Source organism: Convolutriloba macropyga, chromosome 5, assembly GCF_964194025.1.
Source record: "Convolutriloba macropyga chromosome 5, txConMacr16.3, whole genome shotgun sequence".
In the NCBI taxonomy this organism is placed as follows: Eukaryota; Metazoa; Xenacoelomorpha; order Acoela; family Convolutidae; genus Convolutriloba; species Convolutriloba macropyga.
Window position 1 is genome coordinate 52,513,020 of NC_134472.1, and position 25,575 is coordinate 52,538,594.

General features: G+C 36.6%; 1 protein-coding gene across 1 annotated transcript in view; it reads left to right on the forward strand.

Moving 5' to 3' along the window:
• Positions 1–25,575, forward strand: part of LOC142340412 (uncharacterized) — an 80,136-nt gene that overhangs the window by 40,174 nt on the left and 14,387 nt on the right. The window contains exons 5-6 of the mRNA XM_075390989.1: positions 22,492–22,587; positions 23,089–23,266. Coding sequence (XP_075247104.1) covers positions 22,492–22,587; positions 23,089–23,266 — 274 coding nt within the window. The remainder of the gene's footprint in view (positions 1–22,491; positions 22,588–23,088; positions 23,267–25,575) is intronic.

Below are 25,575 nucleotides of genomic sequence, written 5' to 3' on the forward strand. Positions count from 1 at the left end.
TGCTGAGCACGCAGAAGCTTTTATACAAAACCCTACGGACGGGAATTTTTCTAAAAACAAGAGGTCCCACGTGAAAAAAAACAATTTGAGATCGAAACCTTTCCAGAACTTGATCTCATCTAAAGACATTATTCGGTGCAAAATATCGAAAGGTACTTTAACTTGCATCATTAAGTTATTTGCTTCCTTCAATTTTGACTTAGCTAAAGATACAAGCACTTTCGTCAAAACTTTACCTGTACCCAGAAAAACTTGGTGCATTGGATCAATTGGACAATCCCAAGGTAAATCTAAGATACTATTGAGGGGGGTTGAAGACTTAATGCCACATTTGATATCGCCATCTCGCTCAGCTGCCCGACCGCAGGCTTTGAAATCCTTATTTTCGCAAAGTTTGAAGGGTTTTGTCACGGAAATCAGCATCCTATAATTTTGCCAAAAGCCTTTTATGAAACAATGAGGACATGAAGAGTAGCCGTTAAATTGATTCATACATAAAACACTTGCCGTCGCTGGCATGTCTGCGACAATGGTTCTGATCCGAAAACTGATAGTTTCTAAACCCTCAATGAGTATAATTGGCTCGCACAAAGACTCGATTTCAAACACAATTAGGGGCAAAAGCTTATCAAAAAGTGGTTTTGATCTTCCATGCCAAAGACCTAGGAGAGAAAGATTTGAAAAAGCACCCCGTAGTTTTGGGGGCAAATTGAAAACTTGAACCCAAGTCGGCCAAACAGATAGTTTAGATGACTTGAAAACTGATGCACCGTCTACATTTAAAACTAATTGTACCTCATTACTTTTGAAGTTGTCCCATTGAGTAAACCAGGGATAATCGTCTTGCCAAGACTTCAAAATATAAGTCGAATTTCGGATTAAAAATTTTTCGAGCTGCGTTTTCAGGTCCACACAAACAAACTTACCACTTTCATACACATTAGATGTAAGGGCTGGTAAAAATGGCATAGAGAGTTTAGCGAAAAGTTTATTAGGTATTGGAAGTGCCTTAGCAAAAAGCTTCAACAAATCATTTTTTGCAATTTTTGGTAGCTTATGCTTATGAGACAAAGCTTCAAAGTCCTTCACGAAGCCTTCAGTTGAAAGGCTGGCTCCCTCGAACAACTCTGTTCCTTCCTCCTGCACCTGAAAAGCACTAAAGATTTCATTACCGTTATTGAACTGGGTTTGACTGTTTCTTTCTTCAACCTTTTCTGTTTCAAAATTACCTAACATTATAGGAGTACCAAAAACGTCCGAAAGAGTTTGATCTTGAGGCGGCTGCGGAGAAACAGAAAAACCTCTCGGAGACGAACTTGTGATCGGGTCGCAGCGAACAGGTGTACTTATTTTTTGGGGGCTTAGGGATTGATCAATTTTCCTAAAAAAACTGTTATAGCTCAACTAAGATTCTTGATCAACATTTGAAGCTGGCAGTTTTTCAAGTACAATTCTTCTTATTGGAGTTTCGGGAATAGACGATTCTAAAGAGGAGAAACTTGGTGTCGTAATTAACTGTTCGGTTATTTTTTTGCGTTTTCTTACCGGCTCGGGATCGTTTGGACAAGGGTCACCATGCTCGCTTTTGTAGGGGCAGAGACAATTGATGTTAAACTTGCCAAAATAATGACGATTGTAAAAAACAGTTAATTCATCGCCCGTGCTAATATTCTTTGTGGCAACGCAAACCACTAATCAACCTTTTTGTCTGTATTCGACGTTCGACCTACAGGAAGCATTAACGAAAGAAATTGGACCTAGCATAAGCCATTGCTCATCTCTCATTTTACTGCATAAAACTGACACGTCATTAAAACCTGGTATTATCTCCGCATCAGTAATTTCTGCCAGAAATCCTATGACACCATTTACTACTTCACCTTTTTGAATATCAGATTTCGTATACAGACCTAATTGAACGTAGTCCTCATTTGGTAAGTAACTTACAGTTTTGTATTCAACCGAGAGCATAGTTTTGCCGTACTCGTCGTCAAGGAACTTATGCATTGAGGTGATGTCATCGTTGTGTACTTCCTCACCCTCTATGAGAATCTTATGCACCCACTTAAAAGTTAGTTGTTGATCAATCCTAGCTAGCTGTTTCCACGTCACAATGGACTTGGAAAAGTTTTTGGAGGCTGTGAAATAGTAATTCAACAATCCCTGTGCCATGAATCTTAAAAAGCATAGTTAAATTAGTCAGATAAGCTAGAATTTTATTGGGAGAGGGATAAAACAATTTTTCCTGAGATTCTTTAAAGCCTCATGACATTAAAAATATTCCGAAAATTCAATTAGATTGACATTATATTTTGAAACAAGAGGAGTAACTTAGCCAAAAAAGAAACTTTATTAGCGTCCCTGTCAGAGCGCCATTTATTTTCTCGTTTCTTAATAACCTAAAATCAGTTTCGTAATTCAGTTCATGTTTCATGCATCATCTTTGCTTGAGCCGAACCGTTGCTTTCTTTCATGAATGCCGTACGCATTGGCAGCATCCTTTACACGTCTCAGGGCATAGAGGCTGTCCCCACAGAACCGTCTGACTGCTTCTAAAATTTATGTCGTAAGTAAAAAAAATTAAAAACTCCGAAAAAAACTGAAGTTCGAAAAATTTCAACCTCGAAAATAACTTTCATCTTCCTCAGAGGCTGGTACGCGTCCGTCCCTGACCGATCGTTGTGCAAACCAGCAAGTTATTTTTCGTTCCTCTTTTGATAGGATGCACCTCGTTAAAAACCTGGCGTACCCTGAGTAGTCATCGCTTGCACCACTGTAGGCCAAGAGATTTCGATTTTTATACATCAGCCGATTAATCGAGTTTTTCCGTTGTTTTTGACTCTGTTTAACGTTCTATGACAAAAAAGAATAATTTTAGTTTTAAACGTAACCAACTACGGTCAGCTTAATTGCTCTCAAGCGACAGGTTTCAAGCGAAAGGGTTCGTGGCCGGATATCCAGTAGAGGGGTGCACACGGGGATTGCTTTATCAATTGCTCATAAAGTTCGATCGTTCACGCAAAACATCAGTCCAGGAAAAAAAGCACAAAAAGACCAACAGGGCTAATATAATTGCTACAAACTTTGTTTGAAAGCAATTTAAAAAAAAAACTTACAATTTTTCTCAATGATTTTGCAGCCCAAAGCAAAAAGTTGACTGCATCCACCTGAGCCATGTCTAATTGTCTTAGTGCCTCTTTAATTCTCTTAAGAACATTGACGGCGTTTCTATTCGGGCGAAACCTGGGTTGGTTTTGACCAGGCATTTTTCAACTTTTCAATTTATTCTGAAAAAAAATCACATTTTGAGCAAACCTAAAATTCCTCTATAGACACGAAAGACAAATTCAGTTGCCTTCACTTTTGATCGAGAGCTGTTAAAAACGTTCTCCAAGCTATTGTTTTATTAATGCGCGAGATGAATCATGCAAAAAATTCAAACGATAATTAAGTGGCCGCTCAAATATTGAATAAAGCATACATCAGAACAATAGGAAAGTTGGCCGCAAAACAAGTAGGTCATATTTGTATTATAACCCCAAAATCAAAATGAATACTAGCCCCATGAGAAAAGTTTTTGTACTTTTGTCCAATGGCACGCAGCAATTGAATAAAACAGTACAAATATGAGAGCTCAAATCTTCAGTTATAAAACAAGAAATCAAAAGAACTGGCATCAAAACAGAACAAAAGAAAAAAATCCAGAAAGCCTTTTCGCTTTCAGAAGCAAGCCGTTTTTTAAATGTTCTTGTTTCCCTGACAGAGCACAACCACACGTATTTCATTGTAACAGCTTTTAAGCGTCCTCTTGACTAGAATCAGTTTCAGAATTACGATTTTCGTTTCCAACTGACTTTCGCTTTCGTTGCATATCCACACCTTATTGGTTTACGTACCTGAGAATATCAAGGTATTTCACCTCATTGAAATCGTTTTTCAAAACACCCATCAAAGCGCTACGAAAAACTTCTGTTCGTTCCTCGTCTGCTGGTTCCCTCTCACCTATGAGCATTTTCCTTGGAGCAATGCAGTATTTTTTCCTTTCCTCGGGGGTCCAAATTTTGTTAGCAATAAGAAGAGCACGTTCACGGGGTGTGTTGCCACCCAATCCCAAGAGATTAACACCATTATACATCAGCGATTCAACTTCGAAGGAGCGTTCGTTTTCTTCAATCGGGTCATCTCTGTTTTGCTCGGCTATTTCATGAAGCCGGTTGAGTTCCTCCATGGTTTTCCTCCCAAAGGTCTTCGGTGAACGCATCACATCTGTAGCGGCGTCCAGCCTTTTCTCAATTTTTGTCATAACGAATTGGAACCGCTCCCAAGTGAACTCCTTCAAAAAAGTATTTAAGAGTTATTGAAAATTTCTAGAGCCAATAGTTTGTCGATTTGAGATAGCAACAAATATTTTCCTAACAATCACATTGGCCATCAGTTTACTTAACATCCTAAAAAAATCCTAAGTGGTTTTGCAGTAATCTCATTGGTCAAAAATTGTTTTTGTGGAGAAAAACTTCATGTGTCCCTGTCAGAGCACATGAAGACTTGATTTTTTGAACTAAATTCTTACTTCATCCGATTGTCTTGATGACGAACAAGCTGCTCCTCCTTCTGGGGTTTTTGATTTCTTGGACTTTTTCGCCGCGCGACCGAAGTAATCCTCTACCAATGCGTCAACGAAGGGTGGTTCGTCCGCAACTGCCTCATTATCGATCACAAGTCGGCTTTGCGATGATGGTAAACCAATTTCCGGGCTGCAACTTGGCCGATCATTTTGATTGTTGTCAATTCGATTGCTGCCCTGAGAGCTACCGCATCCTATATTGATAGCTTCCTCCCTCGCAGCAGCGCCGTTAGACTGACATAATTCACGCAGGTATTTATTGACATCCTTTTCATATCCTTGATATTTGAATTCTCCTAATGCTTTTCCTCCATGAGCATAACAGATAATATCAACCTAATCTCCGTACATCAGAGAGACCTTCTGCGAGTTCTTATAGTCCAAAGGCCACCTTGGACTATCTGCCGGAATTTTACTAAATTTATCATCAATTTCGAAGTAAAACAAATAAAACCAGTTGGGTGGCAATTCGCAGTCGGAAACATTGAGAGCAGCGGCCTCTTTTTCGATCATTCGGGCTGATTTTTTTGTAGCCTCTGGAAGTTGACTCATTGCTAAAAAATTTTTCGATTCGAGCATGATTAGAGCAAAAAGTTTGATTCGAGCATAATTTAAAATTGAGAAGAAACTTTTGAGTCATTTAAATATAAAACACAGAACCCAATTCTTACCTCATTGGCAGTGAAGACTAGAAAACAAAATGACTCTCAAAATTTTGTTCTTGATGGAAACAAAAACGCGTCCCTGACAGAGCGCATTTTATTTTTTATTCCATTCTGAACGCAACCCGAACTAATTTTTTTTTTACAAGAGCACATTTTTTTTTAAGATGTTATATACTAAACACATTTAAAACTTGTACCGCCTGTAGTACTTCTTGTGTGTGCGAGGAAAAACTTAGCTATAATTCCAAACTGTTACTATAACAAAAACGCTTCTTTTCGACGAAAAAAAATTTGTCTTAACCAAAGTTTTTCAAGTTTTTCATTTCTCGTAAATTAGATAGGATAAAGTTGGTTTTAAGATTTGTCCAGATTTTACACAAAGGCATATTGGATGCCTCCGCTGTACTTCAATGGACACATCTGTTTTAAGTGGGACTCTCAGAAGAATGGACTACTTGCTTTTTGATAAGTTTTACGAGACATGAAAAAAATGAAGATCTTTGGTCAAGCCATATTTTTTCGTTGAAAAAAGAAATTTTGCACTATTAACTACTTGGAGTTATCACTTAGGCTCTCCTAGCACACGGAAGAAGGACTAAAAGCAGGACAAATATTAAATGCGCTCACTATATAATCACAAATATGGTTTAAATTTCTTTTTCGGGTTTCGGAAATTTTTTGCTTTTCGGCCTTGTCCATATTTTTCACAACTAAACAAACGAAAATATCTTTTCCTTGCTAACCGGCTAGCCTAAACAGAAGGGGGCTCTCGCCTATAGAATGTAGGAAGGCAGGCGACAGAAGAGAGCTGAACAAGAGCAGCAAAACCAAACAAGAACTGAAATAGAAATAATAAAATAAAAATGATAACAACATCAAAACCAAAACAAACCAACACCGGGCGGATACCACTAGCCAGCAGTTATACGCTACCAACAATAGTATTAGAATAATAATATTAATAGCGGAGGGACAGTGAAGAACAAGTCAGCCAGAAGGAAGAACACCAAATTTCCTTTGACTGAATAAAAAAAAGTGGACCAAGTTTTGGTTATTTTTCAACACTTTCTCAAGAAACATTACACGCAACCCTTTTGTTATCTGTATACACACACATCATTAGACAGGCTCAAATAAAAAAACAGAGCCACAATGGGGTCGCTCTAAGATGATGTATGGAAATTTTAAGGAACAGTACTAGTACCCAAAGTACAAATGTGATCAAAGAAAATGACGTATGTCAAACATCAGAGAAATCACCCCTGAGGGTGACACTCCCAGGGGACCCTTAAAACATTATTACAAACCTCTACAAACAGTACTACACACCTGTAAACGATTTACAAACAGCTTTCAATGCAGTGAGTTGGCCCCATACTACAAACATGGCCATGTACCGCTATACAGAGGCAAATTACATCATCTTGATGCCCGAAATCGTGTATACAAACTGAGCTTGCCAGAAACTACATATAATTAGGGGTCTATATAGCCTATACACAACTCCGTAAGTACATTTTAAACACATTTCAATCGCCTCCACCGCTGTGTTACATACGACAATTTTGAGGCCAAAATAGGGGCCAAAGTACCATCCAAATATCAAACAGTAGTCGATGTGCGACCCCCTCAGTTTGGTAGTACACTACACGACGAGCCTGGTGAATAAAACAGAACCAGATTTGCTTCACTATTCACATATTAATCAACAATTTGGTGTTTTGTACCATCGCTCAAAATGAGGCCACTTACCACCCCCCACCCCCCTATGGAGTCAAAATACACCATCTAGATCCACAAAAACCTACATATAACCATGGTTCATGAGTAACTACATATAATGGGGGTTATAAATAGCCTATAGACGACACTAAAAGCACATTTTTAACACACTTTTTTCATCTCCGCAGCTTAGGTACCCCTCTATTAGGGTCGGATGTTAGGACCCCTTTACCGGCAAAATACACCATCTAAATCACAGAAAACCTACATACAACCATGGTTCATGAGTAATTACATATAATAGGGGTTATAAATAGCCTATAGACGACACTAAAAAGACATTTTTAACACACTTTTTTCATGTCCGCAGGTTAGGTACCCCCTCTATTAGGGTCGGATGTTAGGACCCCTGTACCGGCAAAATACACCATCTAGATCCCCGAAAACCTACATACAACCATGGTTCATTAGTAACTACATATAATAGGGGTTATAAATAGCCTATAGACGACACTAAAAAGACATTTTTAACACACTTTTTTCATCTCCGCAGGTTAGGTACCCCCTCTATTAGGGTCGGATGTTAGGACCCCTGTACCGGCAAAATACACCATCTAGATCCCCGAAAACCTACATACAACCATGGTTCATGAGTAACTACATATAATAGGGGTTATAAATAGCCTATTGACGACACTAAAAAGACATTTCTAACACACTTTTTTCATCTCCGCAGGTTATGTACCCCCTCTATAAGGGTCGGATGTTAGGACCCCTGTACCGGCAAAATACACCATCTAGATCCCAGAAAACCTGCATACAACCATGGTTCATGAGTAACTACATATAGTGGGCGTTATGAATAACCTATAAACATCACTAAAAGTACCTTTTTAAAATACTTTTTCCATCTCCGCAGGTTCGGTACAGATCACTATTTGGGTCGAAAATTGCGCCCCATGTACCGGCTAAAAATCACACTCTGGTTCACAAAAGCCTATACGCGGTCCCCTTGGCCTTCAACAGCAATATATAACCTGTCATAATCTTCAAGCAGAACAGAAATTGGTTCACTCAACAATGAGATATTTCAAAAATACCGTTTTGTAACATAGCCTAAATTTGACCTGGTTCGCGACGTACATCGTCAAATTTCACCCACACAACTTCAGAAAACGCATAGGAAAACTTATGGGGCTCAACTGTGGAGATGACGAGGGTTGTAAATTGCTATAGTACATCTACAAAAACCGCTTATATAAAGGTACCATTGGTGCGGTGAAAAAGAGGGTCAAAATTAAGCATTTTGCCTGAATTCAGGGGTTAATATTTTCTCAGCGACCAATACTACGCACTTCACCGGTGGCTCAAACAAAGAGGAGCTCTTGCTGAGTTCAACGATACCACACATGCTCAATTCCGTTCAGTACTTCTGGAGTACTTTTCAAAAGCACTCAATTTCATCGAAATTTTCGAAAATTACTCGATCCAGTACAATCAAAACCTCCGAAATCACCAATACCAGCCTTTGCAACGCAATTCAATGGCTGGACTTTTGTTGTCCGGGCCATTCTAAGAGTCACTCCTACCTATGCAACTCTTTCAGAAGTCTTCGTGACCCTGCACTACAATTTCACTGAATGTTTGTCTTTTTGCATAAAAAAAAACGTTCGAAATCAAAGAAAAGTTCATAAATTGTAAATTCGCAAATCAGCTATCATCAGCATGTTAGGTGGCCAAATGGAGGTCTAAAAAAATGCTAGATACACTGTTTTCCAACCCATTATTGAGCGGAAACAGGAAAAAACTGAAAACAGAGAGTTTGGAGCTGACTAAACCGAACTCCCGAAACTTCAAAACTTGGACGTTTAAACCTTTTGTATGCAATCAAATCATAAAACCAATTACTTCTACTGGTCTTTTACTGTTCACTGTGTATCGATGTTATTGAGTTTTAATTATATGAAGCAGTGGTCACGGTATAACTCAAACAAAACGCTTCCGAACATTGTTTTTTGCCAATTTCCTTTGTTAGACAACTGAAAACACCGGTATTAGCACAACCAAAAATGGTTTTCGCAAAAAAACAACACATGGTACTTCTTGTCGGTAAATTAATAGTGCCGATTTGCCATAGAATGAGTTTGGAATGGTTCCAAGGTTAAAGAAGAGTTACAATTTCGGATTTCGCCTTGTACATATTATACCATCGAAAAGCGTTCTGTTGTCGCCACAAAGAAATTATGGTCACCTTTTTTGGTCTAATAGACCCCTGATATATATCAGATATTGATGTACAATTAGCGATTAAAATAACTGGACCCTTGTTGTCATTCCATGCGCTTCGAGTCATAGAAGCAGTGATTTTCTTGGAAAAAGTCAGACAAAACAAAATAAAAGCTTGGATGGACATTACTGGAGGCTTTGATATGACGTTTATCAGATCCTTACAACCTAACCACAGTCATTGAAAGCTATTTTGTGTGAGAAAACCATCAAACAACATTTTTTTAATAATATTTTGTATTCTTATCACCGGTAATGTCAAAATGAAATTTTCCGTTTAGGCCCGAGACAATGATTGTTTTAAGGCAAAAAATTGTTTTTGGGACCCCATTTCAGTTTTCCAGCTTTGTTAGCCTCAGTAGAAGTGCAGTTTTGCTATAGAATGATTTTGGAAAGGACTGGAAGCTCAAGAAATGTGACCATTTACGAACTTCGCCATAAACATATTATATCACCAAAAAACGTTATATCACCATAAAAAGCCTATGATCAACTTTCGCGCAATCTAGGCCTGTTTTTCAACTCATCTGACTACTTATGAATAGAGATCGTGGTTACGGAACCGTTGTGGTAGTTCTATGTGCTTGGAGTCAGAGAAACAGCGTTTTTCTTGAAAAAAAAAATCAGATACAACAATAAAAAAAAAGCTCAGATGGATGTCACTGGAGGCCTCTGATATGACGTTTATCAGGGCCTAACAAACTAGCCACAGTCATTGAAAGCCGTATTAATAAAAAATCCATCAAGCAACGTTTTTTATCAGATTTTGTTTTCTTACTGCTATATCACCGGTAAGGTCAACATGAAATTTTGTGTTTAGGCCCGAGAGAAAAAATGTTTTATGGCAAAAAAAATTGCAGCCCAATTTTATTATTCCAGCTTTTTTTAAACCCCAGTAGAAGTGCCGTTTTGCTATAGAGTCATTTTGGAAAGGATCGGAAGCCCAAGAAAGGTGACCAATTACGAATTCCGCCATAAACATAGTATATCACCAAAAACCGTTATATTATCACCACATAAAAACTATGATCGATTTTTTCGCTTGATCTAGGCCTTTCATTCAACTCATCTGGCTAGTTATGAATAAAGATCGTGGTTACGGAACCGTTGTGGTGGTTCTACGTGCTTGGAGTCAGAGAAACAGCGTTTTTCTTGAAAAAAAGTCAGTTAAAACAATAAAAAAGCTCAGATGGATGTCACTGGAGGCTTCAATATGACGTTTATCAGGGCCTATCAAACTAGCCACAGTCATCGAAAGCTGTATTAATAAAAAAATCATCATACAACGTTTTTTATAAGATTTTGTTTTCTTACTGCTATATCACCGGTAAGGTCAATATGAAATTTTTTGTTTAGGCCCGAGAGAAAAAGTGTTTTATGGCAAAAAATTTTGCACACCAATTTTTTTATTCCAGTTTTCTGTTATCCTCAGTAGAAGTGCCGTTTCGCTATAGAATGATTTTGGAAAGGATCGGAAGCCCAAGAAAAGTGACCATTTACGAATTTCGCCATAAACATAGTTTATCACCAAAAACCATTATATCACCGCAAAAAACCTATGATCAACTTTTTCGCGTGATCTAGGCCTGTCATTCAACTCATGTGACTACTTATGAATAGAGATCTTGGTTACGGAACCGTTGTGGTGGTTCTATGCGCTTGGAGTCAGAGAAAGAGCGTTTTTCTTGAAAAAAAAGTCAGGTAAAACAGTAAAAAAGCTCAGATGGATGTCACTGGAGGCTTTGATATAACGTTCGTCAGGGCCTTACAAACTAGCCACAGTCGTTAGAAGCTATGTTATTGAAAAAACCATCAAACAGCGTTTTTTATAAGATTTTGTTTTCCTACTGCTATATCACCTGTAATGTCAATATGAAATTTTCTGTTTACGCCCGAGAGAAAAAAAATGTTTTATGGCAAAAAAATTTCGCAGCCCAATTTTACTTTTCCAGCTTTTTTTAAACCCCGTTAGAAGTGCCGTTTTGCTATAGAATGAATTTGAAAAGATCGGAAGCCCAAGAAAAGTGACCATGTACGAATTTCGCCATAAACATAGTTTATCACCAAAAACCATTATATTATCACCACAAAAAACATATGATCAACTTTTTCGCGTGATCTAGGCCTGTCATTCAACTCATCTGACTACTTATGATTAGAGATCGTGGTTACGGAACCGTTGTGGTGGTTCTATGTGCTTGGAGTCAGAGAAAGAGCGTTTTTCTTGAAAAAAAAGTCAGGTAAAACAGTAAAAAAGCTCATGGATGTCACTGGAGGCTTTGATATAACGTTCGTCAGGGCCTTGCAAACTAGCAACAGTCGTTAGAGGCTATGTTAATGAAAAAACCATCAAACAGCGTTTTTTATAAGATTTTGCTTTCTTACTGCTATATCACCTGTAATGTCAATATGAAATTTTCTGTTTACGCCCGAGAGAAAAAAGGTTTTTTGGCAAAAAAGTTTTACACCCCAATTTTATTTTTCCAGCTTTTTTTAAACCTCAATAGAAGTGCCGTTTTGCTATAGAATGATTTTGGAAAGGATCGGAAGCCGAAGAAAAGAGACCATTTACGAATTTCTCCATAAACATAGTTTATCACCAAAAACCATTATATTATCACCACAAAAAACCTATAATCAATTTTTTCGCGTGATCTCGGCTTGTCATTCAACTCATCTGACTACTTATGATTAGAGATCGTGGTTACGGAACCGTTGTGGTGGTTCTATGTGCTTGGAGTCAGAGAAAGAGCGTTTTTCTTGAAAAAAAGTCAGGTCAAACAATAAAAAAGCTCAGATGGATGTCACTGGAGGCTTTGATATGACGTTTATCAGGGCCTAGGAAACTAGCCACAGTCGTTAGAAGCGTTGTTAATAAAAAAACCATCAAACAGCGTCTTTTATAAGATTTTGCTTTCTTGCTGCTATATCACCGGTAATGTCAATATGAAATTTTCTGTTTACGCCCGAGAGAAAAAATGTTTTATGGCAAAAAAATTTTGCACCCCAATTTTAATTTTCCAGCTTTTTTTAAACCCCGGTAGAAGTGCCCTTTTGCTATAGAATGGTTTTGGAAAGGATCGGAAGCCCAAGAAAAGTGACCATTTACGAATTTCGCCATAAACATAGTTTATCACCAAAAACCATTATATTATCACCACAAAAAAACATATGATCAACTTTTTCGCGTGATCTAGGCATGTCATTCAACTCATCTGACTACTTATGATTAGAGATCGTGGTTACGGAACCGTTGTGGTGGTTCTATGTGCTTGGAGTCAGAGAAAGAGCGTTTTTCTTGAAAAAAAGTCAGGTCAAACAATAAAAAAGCTCAGATGGATGTCACTGGAGGCTTTGATATGACGTTTATCAGGGCCTAGGAAACTAGCCACAGTCGTTAGAAGCGTTGTTAATGAAAAAATCATCAAACAGCGTTTTTTATAAGATTTTCCTTTCTTACTGCTATATCACCTGTAATGTCAATATGAAATTTTCTGTTTACGCCCGAGAGAAAAAATGTTTTTTGGCAAAAAAATTTTGCACCCCAATTTTATTTTTCCAGCTTTTTTTAAACCTCAATAGAAGTGCCGTTTTGCTATAGATTGATTTTGGAAAGGATCGGAAGCCCAAGAAAAGTGACCATTTACGAATTTCGCCATAAACATAGTTTATCACCAAAAACCATTATATCACCACAAAAAACCTATGATCAACTTTTTCGCGTGATCTAGGCCTGTCATTCAACTCATCTGACTACTTATGATTAGAGATCGTGGTTACGGAACCGTTGTGGTGGTTCTATGTGCTTGGAGTCAGAGAAAGAGCGTTTTTCTTGAAAAAAAAGTCTGGTAAAACAATAAAAAAGCTCAGATGGATGTCACTGGAGGCTTTGATATTACGTTTATCAGGGCCTAGGAAACTAGCCACAGTCGTTAGAAGCTTTGTTAATGAAAAAACCATCAAACAGCGTTTTTTATAAGATTTTGCTTTCTTACTGCTATATCACCTGTAATGTCAATATGAAATTTTCTGTTTACGCCCGAGAGAAAAAATGTTTTTTGGCAAAAAAATTTTGCACCCCAATTTTATTTTTCCAGCTTTTTTTAAACCTCAATAGAAGTGCCGTTTTGCTATAGATTGATTTTGGAAAGGATCGGAAGCCCAAGAAAAGTGACCATTTACGATTTTCGCCATAAACATAGTTTATCACCAAAAACCATTATATTATCACCACAAAAAAACCTATGATCAACTTTTTCGCGTGATCTAGGCCTGTCATTCAACTCATCTGACTACTTATGATTAGAGATCGTGGTTACGGAACCGTTGTGGTGGTTCTATGTGCTTGGAGTCAGAGAAAGAGCGTTTTTCTTGAAAAAAAATCAGGTCAAACAATAAAAAGCTCAGATGGATGTCACTGGAGGCTTTTATATGACGTTTATCAGGGCCTAGGAAACTAGCCACAGTCGTTAGAAGCGTTGTTAATGAAAAAAACAATAAAACAGCGATTTTTATAAGATTTTGCTTTCTTACTGCTATATCACCGGTAATGTCAATATGAAATTTTTTGTTTAGGCCCGAGAGAAAAAGTGTTTTATGGCAAAAAATTTTGCACACCAATTTTTTTATTCCAGTTTTCTGTTATCCTCAGTAGAAGTGCCGTTTCGCTATAGAATGATTTTGGAAAGGATCGGAAGCCCAAGAAAAGTGACCATTTACGAATTTCGCCATAAACATAGTTTATCACCAAAAACCATTATATCACCGCAAAAAACCTATGATCAACTTTTTCGCGTGATCTAGGCCTGTCATTCAACTCATCTGACTACTTATGATTAGAGATCGTGGTTACGGAACCGTTGTGGTGGTTCTATGTGCTTGGAGTCAGAGAAAGAGCGTTTTTCTTGAAAAAAAAGTCAGGTCAAACAATAAAAAAAGCTCAGATGGATGTCACTGGAGGCTTTTATATGACGTTTATCAAGGCCTAGGAAACTAGCCACAGTCGTTAGAAGCGTTGTTAATGAAAAAACCATCAAACAGCGTTTTTTATAAGATTTTGCTTTCTTACTGCTATATCACCGGTAATGTCAATATGAAATTTTCTGTTTACGCCCGAGAGAAAAAATGTTTTATGGCAAAAAAATTTTGCACCCCAATTTTATTTTTCCAGCTTTTTTAAACCCCGGTAGAAGTGCCGTTTTGCTATAGAATGGTTTTGGAACGGATCGGAAGCCCAAGAAAAGTGACCATTTACGAATTTCGCCATAAACATAGTTTATCACCAAAAACCATTATATTATCACCACAAAAAACCTATGATCAACTTTTTCGCGTGATCTAGGCCTGTCATTCAACTCATCTGACTACTTATGATTAGAGATCGTGGTTACGGAACCGTTGTGGTGGTTTTATGCGCTTGGAGTCAGAGAAAGAGCGTTTTTCTTGAAAAAAAGTCAGGTAAAACAGTAAAAAAGCTCAGATGGATGTCACTGGAGGCTTTGATATAACGTTCGTCAGGGCCTTGCAAACTAGCCACAGTCGTTAGAAGCTATGTTAATGAAAAAACCATCAAACAGCGTGTTTTATAAGATTTTGCTTCCTTACTGCTATATCACCTGTAATGTCAATATGAAATTTTCTGTTTACGCCCGAGAGAAAAAATGTTTTTTTGGCAAAAAAATTTTGCACCCCAATTTTATTTTTCCAGCTTTTTTTAAAGCTCAATAGAAGTGTCGTTTTGCTATAGAATGATTTTGGAAAGGATCGGAAGCCCAAGAAATGTGCCATTTACGAATTTCGCCATAAACATAGTTTATCACCAAAAACCATTATATTATGACCACAAAAACCTATGATCAACTTTTTCGCGTGATCTAGGCCTGTCATTCAACTCATCTGACTACTTATGATTAGAGATCGTGGTTACGGAACCGTTGTGGTGGTTCTATGTGCTTGGAGTCAGAGAAAGAGCGTTTTTCTTGAAAAAAAGTCAGGTAAAACAATAAAAAAGCTCAGATGGATGTCACTGGAGGCTTTGATATTACGTTTATCAGGGCCTAGGAAACTAGCCACAGTCGTTAGAAGCTTTGTTAAAAAAAACCATCAAACAGCGTTTCTTATAAGATTTTCCTTTCTTACTGCCATATCACAGGTAATGTCAATATGAAATTTTCTGTTTACGCCCGAGAGAAAAAATGTTTTATTGCAAAAAAATTTTGCACCCCAATTTTATTTTTCCAGCTTTTTTTAAACCCCAGTAGAAGTGCCGTTTTGCTATAGAATGATTTTGGAAATGATCGGAAGCCCAAGAAAAGTGACCTTTTACGAATTTCGCCATAAACATAGTTTATCACCAAAAACCATTATATTATCACCACAAAAAACCTATGATCAACTTTTTCGCGTGATCTAGGCCTGTCATTCAACTCATCTGACTACTTATGATTAGAGATCGTGGTTACAGAACCGTTGTGGTGGTTCTATGCGCTTGGAGTCAGAGAAACAGCATATTTCTTGAAAAAAAGTCAGGTAAAACAGTAAAAAATTTCAGATGGATGTCACGGGAGGCTTTGAAATGACGTTTGTCAGGGCCTAACAAACTAGCCAGAGTCATTAAAAGCTATTTTGTTCACAAAACTTGTCAAAAAACGGCAACATCATAGAGCGATTCAATAATGGAGGTCAATCTTGAAGAAGATCTTGCAAGATTAACATCCTCTTGCAAGATTAACATCCTCTTGCAAGATCTTGCAAGATTAACAGTTTTTTGCAAGAATCTTTCAAGATCTTGCAAGATTAACATCCTCTCTCGACTAGGGAGGTTATAATGGCAGCATTTTTACCGTCTTCTTTTTACTAAAGAGATATGGCGAATAGTGTCGGACAATCTTCTTGCACTGTTTAGAATAGGTTTTCCCTGTGACGGTTTTCCATGCTTAACAATTCCAGTAACAGATTTTTAATGACTTTTGAAAAGCATAAATTACTTACTGGCTTTTGTAATAAGCTGGTGCGTATTCTCATGAAAACTACAGCTTAATCTTAAGGTTAATTCAGCTGATTTAAACTTTCAGTTCAATCAGAGTGAATTAAGAATTTAACCATTTTGTAAACATCTTGGGCTTAAACTGGATTAAAAGTTTCGCTTTCCAAACTCATATCAGTCATGTCAAGATGAAATTAGGTAAGTGATATCTTTCAAAATTATGATATGTGCAGAGGACTCAACTATTCATTTACTACAACACCAACATCACGCCAATTATTCAACACAGTGCAGAAAAAAATTGCTAAAATTTTTAGTTGCTCACGAACGAAGGTTGAAGCAATTATTGCAGACGTGTAGGTCTTTTATGCGCAACTTTGACCGCTTTGACTTTTCGAGTGACCTTTATGCCCTTGACTATTCGGTTTTGCGTAATCTAATATCTCTCATTCACAAGTTTTGCGTAGCTGTTCACCACTAAAAGTTTTTAAAAGAAGTAAGCCGAAATTGTTGTTTTCTTTTTATTAATGGTTATAGTGGTATATAATAACATCTGCTGACGTCATTTGAAGCCCCCTACGTGAATTTAGTTACCCTCGCCCCGAACTGAAGCAGGTTACAACATATTGCAACAGGATTTCCCACTAGTCATTCGAGAGCAATTCTTCTGACGTTAATTGGTTATGATCGGTTTCCGAAAAGACTATCTCTGCGATGACTTATTCCTAAGACACTCCTTGTTAACCGTTTACGAACTGCGCATTTATGAATTAAGTAATTATGTTCTCAGATCCCTGAATTCTTTTTACAAGAGTGATTTTTGCAATAAACTCTTTCAACCTCAATTAAAAGGTGGAATCAAAAGGTGGAATCAAACCTCTTTTTAATTGTATAACTGGAAATTGGAATGGAATAAAAAACGTTGTTGCAGTTCTAAGTTTCCCGAAAAGCTGATAAAAAGGTTGCAATCATTCCCAAAAATCTTCATAGTTGCAATAAATTTGATTTAACAAATTTTTTGCCATTGATTAAAAATTCTTATCTCGTTGTCAGCAGTGAGCTATTGGACGTTATATTCCAGTAACTTAGTCCTCGGTTAACACTTACAAAGCGATTAAGCCTCATATAAATTCCTAGATCAAATATACGTAGTTTTTGTTTATGCAACTGCTTGAATTAATTTTTTAATTTTATATATGGGCTAATTGTAATAAGTGATCTCGTAATTTGTCCACGTTGTGAGTCTTTTCACATCAACGAAGTTCACTCGTTCTGTATTTCTTTCGTTCTTAAAGGTTTCCTTAAAGGAACAGAAAATTCTTACCGTCATTAAATATCACATTAATTTGGACATAAACGTGTATACTATTGATTTGTATTCTGTAGTGTGATTTGTTTGAACTAATTAAATTCAGTGCATTTTTCTCCGGTTTGAAGTTCCTACATTACGGAACAACCATCATCATAAGTCATCATACACAATCAGTTTTTAATAGCCGCGGTCAGCATTTCAAATGCTATTATTTAGGCGCTGTCCTTCTTTTACAATCCAGGGACTTTGGATTGTGTTAGTAAGATGTCTGTTTAGGACTCAAGGAGGAGTATTTTTAATAGCCGCCCTCATCTTCTTAGCCGGCTATTATTGCGCTCGTATTTTTTTTTACAATTCAAAGAATTTGAATTGTATTGGGGCGCTGTCTTTTTTTTACGACTCGAAGAGGAGTATTGGAGAAGTCCTTTTTTTTTAATCACTTTAGTTGGAGTGAATTTTGAAGCAGGAAATGAAACGCGTGAAAAATTTTAGAGTGGTTTGGGTGCTGAACAAAAGTGAAGAGGGGAGCGAAAAGATAGTGGTTTTTTGTTCATGCCGCTCTTTTTGATAGAGCGAGAAATTGATGTGTGAAAAAATTTTCTCTGAGCGAGCGAAATTTTTTTGTTCACGTGCGGCTTTTAAAAGCAGTTTTTTTGCAATTTTTCTTGTTTACGAGGTTTGATTATGATATTGTATTGGATTTGAGCTCGTTCTGATAGGAATTGAAGGTTTCAAGTAGTTAATTTGAGTTTTATGCAAATTTTGAGGTTTTTGATCAGTTTTGCTGATTTTTCGACGAAATTTAATGTAATTTGGCCTTTTGTTTTGTTTTACTGCTTTAAGTGCAATTTGCATAGAAGCTCGTTACTCAAAGATCATCAGGGATACAAATTGATTAAAATTTTGTTGTTATAAATCATTTTTTCTGAAGAAAAATGACAGAAAAATTAGGAATTTTTTAACCACTTTTTCAAATTTTTTGCTTTTTTTCGTTTTTTTTTCAAAGGTAGACAACTTCTTTAGCTTGTTACGACTTGCCCATTTTTTCGCGAGCATTTCATTGCTCTATTTGCTCTAAGTATTTTTATTTGGCTGTATTTTTTTGTAAAATTTAAAAAAAAAAACACCTTACTTTTTCTCGTTTTTTATTTGTTCAATTTGGTTTTAAATGTCGTTTCTATTCTTCCTCAACCTTTGATAGGATTTGGGGAGTTTTCTAGTGGAAGTCAGTTGTTGAAGCTCTTTTGGATGTCTCTCATTTTGATTGATAATAGTTTCGAGTTGATTTTGTTAAAGAAAATCGAGTAAATCAGAGCAAATGTTGGCCACTTTTTGTCTTTTTTTAAGTTTATTGCATATTTCATCCAATTTTACGTTTCTTGTTGGCAACCTTTTCCCAATAAAGAGCATTTTTGTAGGTGTCGATACTATGAATTTGCACTTGAAGGCTTAGCAGGGCAGTTTTCATTTAAACAAATTATACAAATCTCTAATTCGTTAAAGAGTTTTTCTTAGTCTTTTTTAGTATGATGTTTAACGTTTCTCTGCAAGTACTAGGTGGGCGGTTGATCTAGCCAAATATATAACTAATTGATTGCTATGAGTTATGGATGGGAAGCTGCTCATCTTTTTGTAGAGGATTTTGTTTGGATTTTTAGAGAATATTATTTTTTGATTTGGTCCTTTGTCAAGTTTCCAGTTCTCCAGTCTTTTCTTTGTGTCTTTGTGAATTGGTTACACTGTCAGTCGATTAATATTATGCTGGTGATGAATCTGATTGGTGAGAATAGTCAGATTTCTACTTCGAGTCGTTTCCGGAATTTTTCCGGCTATGTTTTTTTTTAAGTTCTGTTCACACATTTTCATGATTTTTGAAGTCAAATTGGAGTAGTGATTTTGGTCACGCCGAAACAGGAAATGGAGCGAAAAAGCGAGTGGTTTTGCGGCGTGAATTTTTTTCGCTCTAATTTTAAAGTAGAGTGAGAAAATGGTGTTTGAACAAAAATTCGGTTTCTCGGTAGTGGTTTTTTGTTCACATGCGGCAATTTCACTCTGATTTTTACTGTTTTTTCGATTTTTCGGATCGGATTTTTTTCTAAATGGTTTTCCCAATCCATTCAAAGCTCATTCTAGGCCTAGTTTTTTGTGTGAATTAAATTTTCATTTCTCGTTAGTGGTTTTTTTGTTCACATGCGGCATTTTCACATTGATTTTCTGTTTTTTTTTGTTATTTTTTTATCAGAATTTTTTGAAAATGGTTTTCTCAATTCACTCTTAGTCCATTCTAGGTCTGGTTTTTCTGTTTAGTCTATGAAAACTCTTTGAATTGTACGTCAGGACGTGTCCTGCTATGTTTTTTTATTAAGATCTGTTCACATATCTTCATGATTTTTGAAGTCAAATTGGAGTGGTGATTTTGGTCACGCCGAAACAGGAAATGGAGCGAAAAAGCAAGTGGTTTTGCGGCGTGAATTTTTTTCGCTCTAATTTTAAAGTAGAGTGCGAAAACGGTGTTTGAACAAAAATTCGGTTTCTCGGTAGTGGTTTTTTGTTCACATGCGGCAATTTCACTCTGATTTTTACTGTTTTTTCGATTTTTTGATCGGATCTTTTTGTAAATGGTTTTCCCAATCCATTTATAGTCTGTTCTCGGTCTAGTTTTCTGTTTAGTCAAGGAAATTTCTTTGAATTGTACGTCAGGACTTGTCCTGCTATGTTTTTTTACTTCGTCAAACTTTTTTTCGCTTTACCATTTTGCCGCTTTTTCGACATTTTGCGTGAAATCTTTTTGACTTCTCTAGGCTAGTTTCTCTCTTCTCTCATTCTGTTAAAAGTGAATTTGAACATCAGTTGCTAAGCAAAGCAATTCAAAATGAACACAGTCGGTATAAAAAATTGAGGCCAGAAATAGAAACGGGATAAACCCATAAAGCCCAATTTTAGATGACCGCTATTTGAACGTCTTTCCTATAAGTCTTAGTTACCACCTCTATTGCTTATTGGTGTTGATTGTAGCCCCTGTAGCCTCTCTCTAAGAAATAGAAGTATGTTCAACTACGAAATGCCATCAAAATAAATCGGACTTAGTAAATATTTTTGTACAAAAATTTTTTTTTTCATTATATTCTATTCGTTCAATCCCAATCATGCTTATTTGAATCAACGGCGGCTATTTTCCGGCGATCTGCCGTGTATGTTTTTTATCTCGCGCTGTTTTTTAAAGCGGTTTTCTAGTTCTGATTCTAACTTCAGCCAGCGGTGTTAGTGTCAATTGTTTCAGCTATTAGTAAAACGCGTGGAATCTCTACGACTATTTGGAGCAAATCTTAGACTTTTAGATGCGATTTGGATTTATCTTTGCTTTTTTTTGCTGTTGGACGCAGCTTTTTAAGCTTTTTAGCAGCTTTTTAATCTTCAATTTTTTCTAGCATTGGGATAGTTATTCTGACTAAACTTTGTTGTTCTGGTCGTTTTGATGAGCTTTTTTTAAAATAGATGTTACTTCTGAGGTATTCTGTTTGTTGAGTAAAATGGAGTAACTCTAGTCGGAAATTTTTCATCTATTTTCAAAAATTTTGAGCTTATATCGGCGAATTTTAAGCTTTTCGCAATCTATTTTTGTTCACTATTTAATCACATTTTAGTGTTTAATAATCAAAATTTATCCAACTTACCTTGATATTTATCTAAAACTCAATATCAGAAGCATGTTGCGCTTTTTTAATGTCAATTTTGTCCGGTACATATCTTTTGTTAAGACAAGACATTTAAGTTATTTAGGAAAAATTGAGAATCCGTTTCTACACTTCTACCTTTTCGTTGTTCTTGTCGTCAGGCGGGTACTTTTTTGTTTTTAGTGGCTCCTGCATTATAAAATGCTTTTAAAAATCCTGTGTACAAAAGCTGAAAAAAATTCTTTGGAAAAAAAATTCTTTGAAATTTTTTGAGTTTGGAAAAATACTCAACGAGATAAAAACTTGGTTTTACTGAACGTCTCGTGATAAATATTAAAAAACCATAATATAGTCTCGTCAATAATTTCCCGAAGAAAAACAGGCGTTAATTATTTTTAATTTGTCAGTTTTTTATGCTGATGAATCTTTTGAGCTAATGAGAGTATTTTAGGCTACTGAAAATGCATTCAATTATAATTTTTCATTTTGCCATGCAATATATCTAGTCAGCAAGAGAAATCAATTTTAATTATTTTTACCTAATTTTTAAAACGCTGGAAAACGTTAATTTGAGGAAAAGTTTGAGAAATTCGACACTGATTTTTTAAGCGCAATTTACACTTAGCAATTTTTTCTTCGCAATTGTAACACACAAATCGTTTTAGTGAATGATTATAGCATTCTAGTAGGACTTGCAATTTTTTTTCTAGCAACAAGAGGACAGTTATTGACCACAAACGCATAGAGGCAATTCTGTTTCAATTTGAGATTTTCAACTAAACGTTGCCACATTCTTTTTGCTTCATTTGCTCCGCAGACAACTAACAAGATTAGAAATCACGTAAATGCCTGTCCTGATTTCAGCCAAGAGCAATTTTTGTATCTCTTTTTAATTCACAAGAAATTGGTTTGAGAACCCCCTTACAGACGCCTCCTCCACTCCACTCCCACTCAATTAAGCACCCCTCATGTATCCCATTTCTCTTTGCCTCTAGATTTGAAAAACTATGAGTAAATAAAGTGAATATTATTTGAATTTTTGTATTCATCTAGTTCTCTGTTTGTTTTAGAAAACCTATGCAACAAATATTCAGAGCTATAATGATCCATTTTTCTCATTATAATGCCACATTACTTTGAAAAGTGAATAAATCAAGAGGCACTTAGGTGAGATGGAACATGATTTGCAAACGCACATTACCGATCCTCCTTGTTATGTTTAGAAGAAAAAGAAGAAGTACCGAGAGCAACGCACGCGGGAGAGGACAGTCTCTCAGAACAGTTCGCTGACCAAAGAAATCCTGGAGCAGGTCAAACAAGTAGGTGGTTATTCTCCATTCTATAATTTTTCAATGCTTCTGGACTCAAAAATTTTGCAGGTTTTTTCTGTGCGTCTCTGTTGGCATAGCTAATTCTTATTTTTGCAGGAAATATCTGTGAAATATCACATCTAGCTGACTCGTCCAGTAGTCTTGATCCTAGTATTTCGTTTCTGACGTTTTGCTGAAATCTGATAATTTAATAGAGTTCAGTAAAAGGAAAGACGATAGCGACTTGGTATAGTATCGAGCTGTAATGTAGCCTAATACCCTGTTTGATTCATCAAGTGTGAAAGCTTCAGCCAAGTGAGAGCTTTTGACGTCTTAATAGAGTTCAACGTACTGAAAAATAGCAGTGCTAGATTTGTCCCCAAGGGTTATTGTCCGTTCCAACTATAAATTGAACGACATGATTCTGTATATTCAAATAAAACTAAGTTTTTTTAGCAGTGCAAAGGAAGATATTCAAGCTGTATTTCACCTTGTGTATTTATTTAACAGATCTCCGTGATGCCGAGTAGTGGTCCGAGACAACTGCAAAAGATACTACCCCGATCGTCCGAAGACCAGAATGACGCATCCAATTCTCAATCTCAATTTACTTCATCAGTTCCCGCATTTCACTCTGGGCAGTCACCATTGCGTGGAGGCAAAAGAGGAATAGCCCCACCTTCGCCTGGTAAGTGGGGGAGGGGATTTAACTTTTTATGCGTTTATTAGGTAATGACAAAACTTCTATTCAAGCTAGTATTTCTTGGTGCAAAATTCTGATACCAAATTTTCGGCGGCTGATAGTTCAAAACGAATTCTTTTTCGAGGGAGCAATCGAATGTTCGTAATCCTAACGTCTAAGAAATATGCTAAGTTAACTTTATATGCAAAGCTGAATGTAGATATATTGCAGTTGATTTTTATACAATTCGAAGAGTTTGCCTTGTATTGCCGCGTCTTTTTAATTGCTCTTGAACGCAGTTCATAGCAATTATTGTAAACGTGTGTGTCTTTTTTTATGCAAAATTTTCGCTTGACGGTTTTGACTTTTCGAGTGACTTTTACGCCCTTGACTTTTTGCATTTCGCGTGATCTAAAATTCTCTCTCAATCACAATTTCAAGCAGCTGAACTCAATTGGCGGCAATTTAATACTAAAAGTCAAATAAAAAGTGCGCCGAAACTGGTGTCATTTTTTTACTTTAAATCTTAATAGTGGTATATGTTAACCTCTAATATGGTTATTTGAAGCCCACTATAGAACTTCTTAGTCCCATTTAGGCTACCCCCCCCCCCCCCCCCCGACTGAAGCAGGCTGCAATTGATTAGAGCTCCCACTAGTCGTTCAAGAGCAATTCTTCCGACGTTTAGTCGGTTATGTTTACGATTCGAACAGGAATTTTGTCTGTCGTCTTTTTATTTTAATCGACATTTTTGATGGAGTGTATGTGAAAGAGAAATGTAGTGAAAATAAATACATTGTTTAGATCAAACTGCTGTTTAAAATTCAAAGCAGAGCGAAGAGATAGTGGTTTTCTGTCCGTGCATCGTGATGTAGTTTGTTATCTCATTGACAATTTTCTCTAGTTGACCTCAGTTGGTGGCAGTTAAATACTTAGAGTCAGAAGTCAAACGAAAAATGCGCCAAAATCGGTTTCATTTTTTAAAGTGTTCATTTCAAGCCTTTTGTGTCATTTTGCCCCCCCCCCCCTCCTGCACTATAGCACCCCTTCCCCTCTACTTCATAGTCTGAGAACTTTTTTTTGTTTTATAGCTACTGCAGAAGTTTATTGCTGAGAGATGAAGACTTTCACTTTTTCCTGCTGCTAAAGATGTTCGTGGTACATTAAGTTTGAGAACGTTTTTAACATTTTTCTAAATCTGATTTATAGACTCCGTCAGATACTCAGAGGGCTATTAGCTGCCTTTAATATTGTTTAACCGCCCGCCCGTGTTTTTTGTTTTACACAAATGACAATTGTCGCGCTTAACGTGTTTTACCTCCCTCTTCCGTTTCCCTCACTTTTCCAACTGACTGTATGGTTATAAATTATATCCTGAAGTCTACGCATTTTTGTCATACGGCAATACGGTCAAAATTGTGTTTATCTGCTGACAATGCTTAAGTAATGCGTAAGTTGGTTTGGTGTGCCACCTTCTTCAAGTCGTTTTCAGAATTCTTCTGACCATTTTGTGGGATCTGCTCTTACATGTGCATGATTTTTTGTGAGACTTGTCCTTAATGAGATCAAGCGACTGGACAAAGCGACATTTTTTGAAAATGTTTAGTACCAAAGTTGACATGTGTATTGAAATCGTTAATTTCTACCTACGTTGATACAATTCAATGTATTCATTTTTATAGCTGTAAGCTGAGCGGAGCTATATTGAGGTGCTGTTGGTTTTTCACAATTCAAAGAATTTGAATTGTATTGGGGCGCTGTCTTTTTTTTAAGATCTGTTCAGACATTTTCATGATATTTGAAGTCAAATTGGAGTAGTAATTTTGGTCACGCCGAAACAGGAAGTGGAGCGAGAAAGCGAGTGGTTTTGCGGCGTGAATTTTTTTCGCTCTAATTTTAAAATAGAGTGAGAGAACGGTGTTTGAACAAAAATTCGCTTTCTCGCTAGTGGTTTTTTTGTTCTCATGCGGCAATTTCACTTTGATGTTTACTGTTTTTTCGATTTTTTGGATTGGATTTTTTTCTAAATGGTTTCCCAATCCATTCATAGTTCATTCTAAGCCTAGTTTTTTTAGAATCAATTTAAATTTCTCTCTTGTGGTTTTTTGTTCTCGCTAGCGGTGTTTTGACGATGATTTTGTTTTGTTTTTTACAATTCAAAGAATTTGAATTGTATTGGGGCGCTGTCTTTTTTTTAAGATCTGTTCACACATTTTCATGATTTTTGAAGTCAAATTGGAGTAGTGATTTTGGTCACGCCGAAACAGGAAATGGAGCGAAAAAGCGAGTGGTTTTGCGGCGTGAATTTTTTCGCT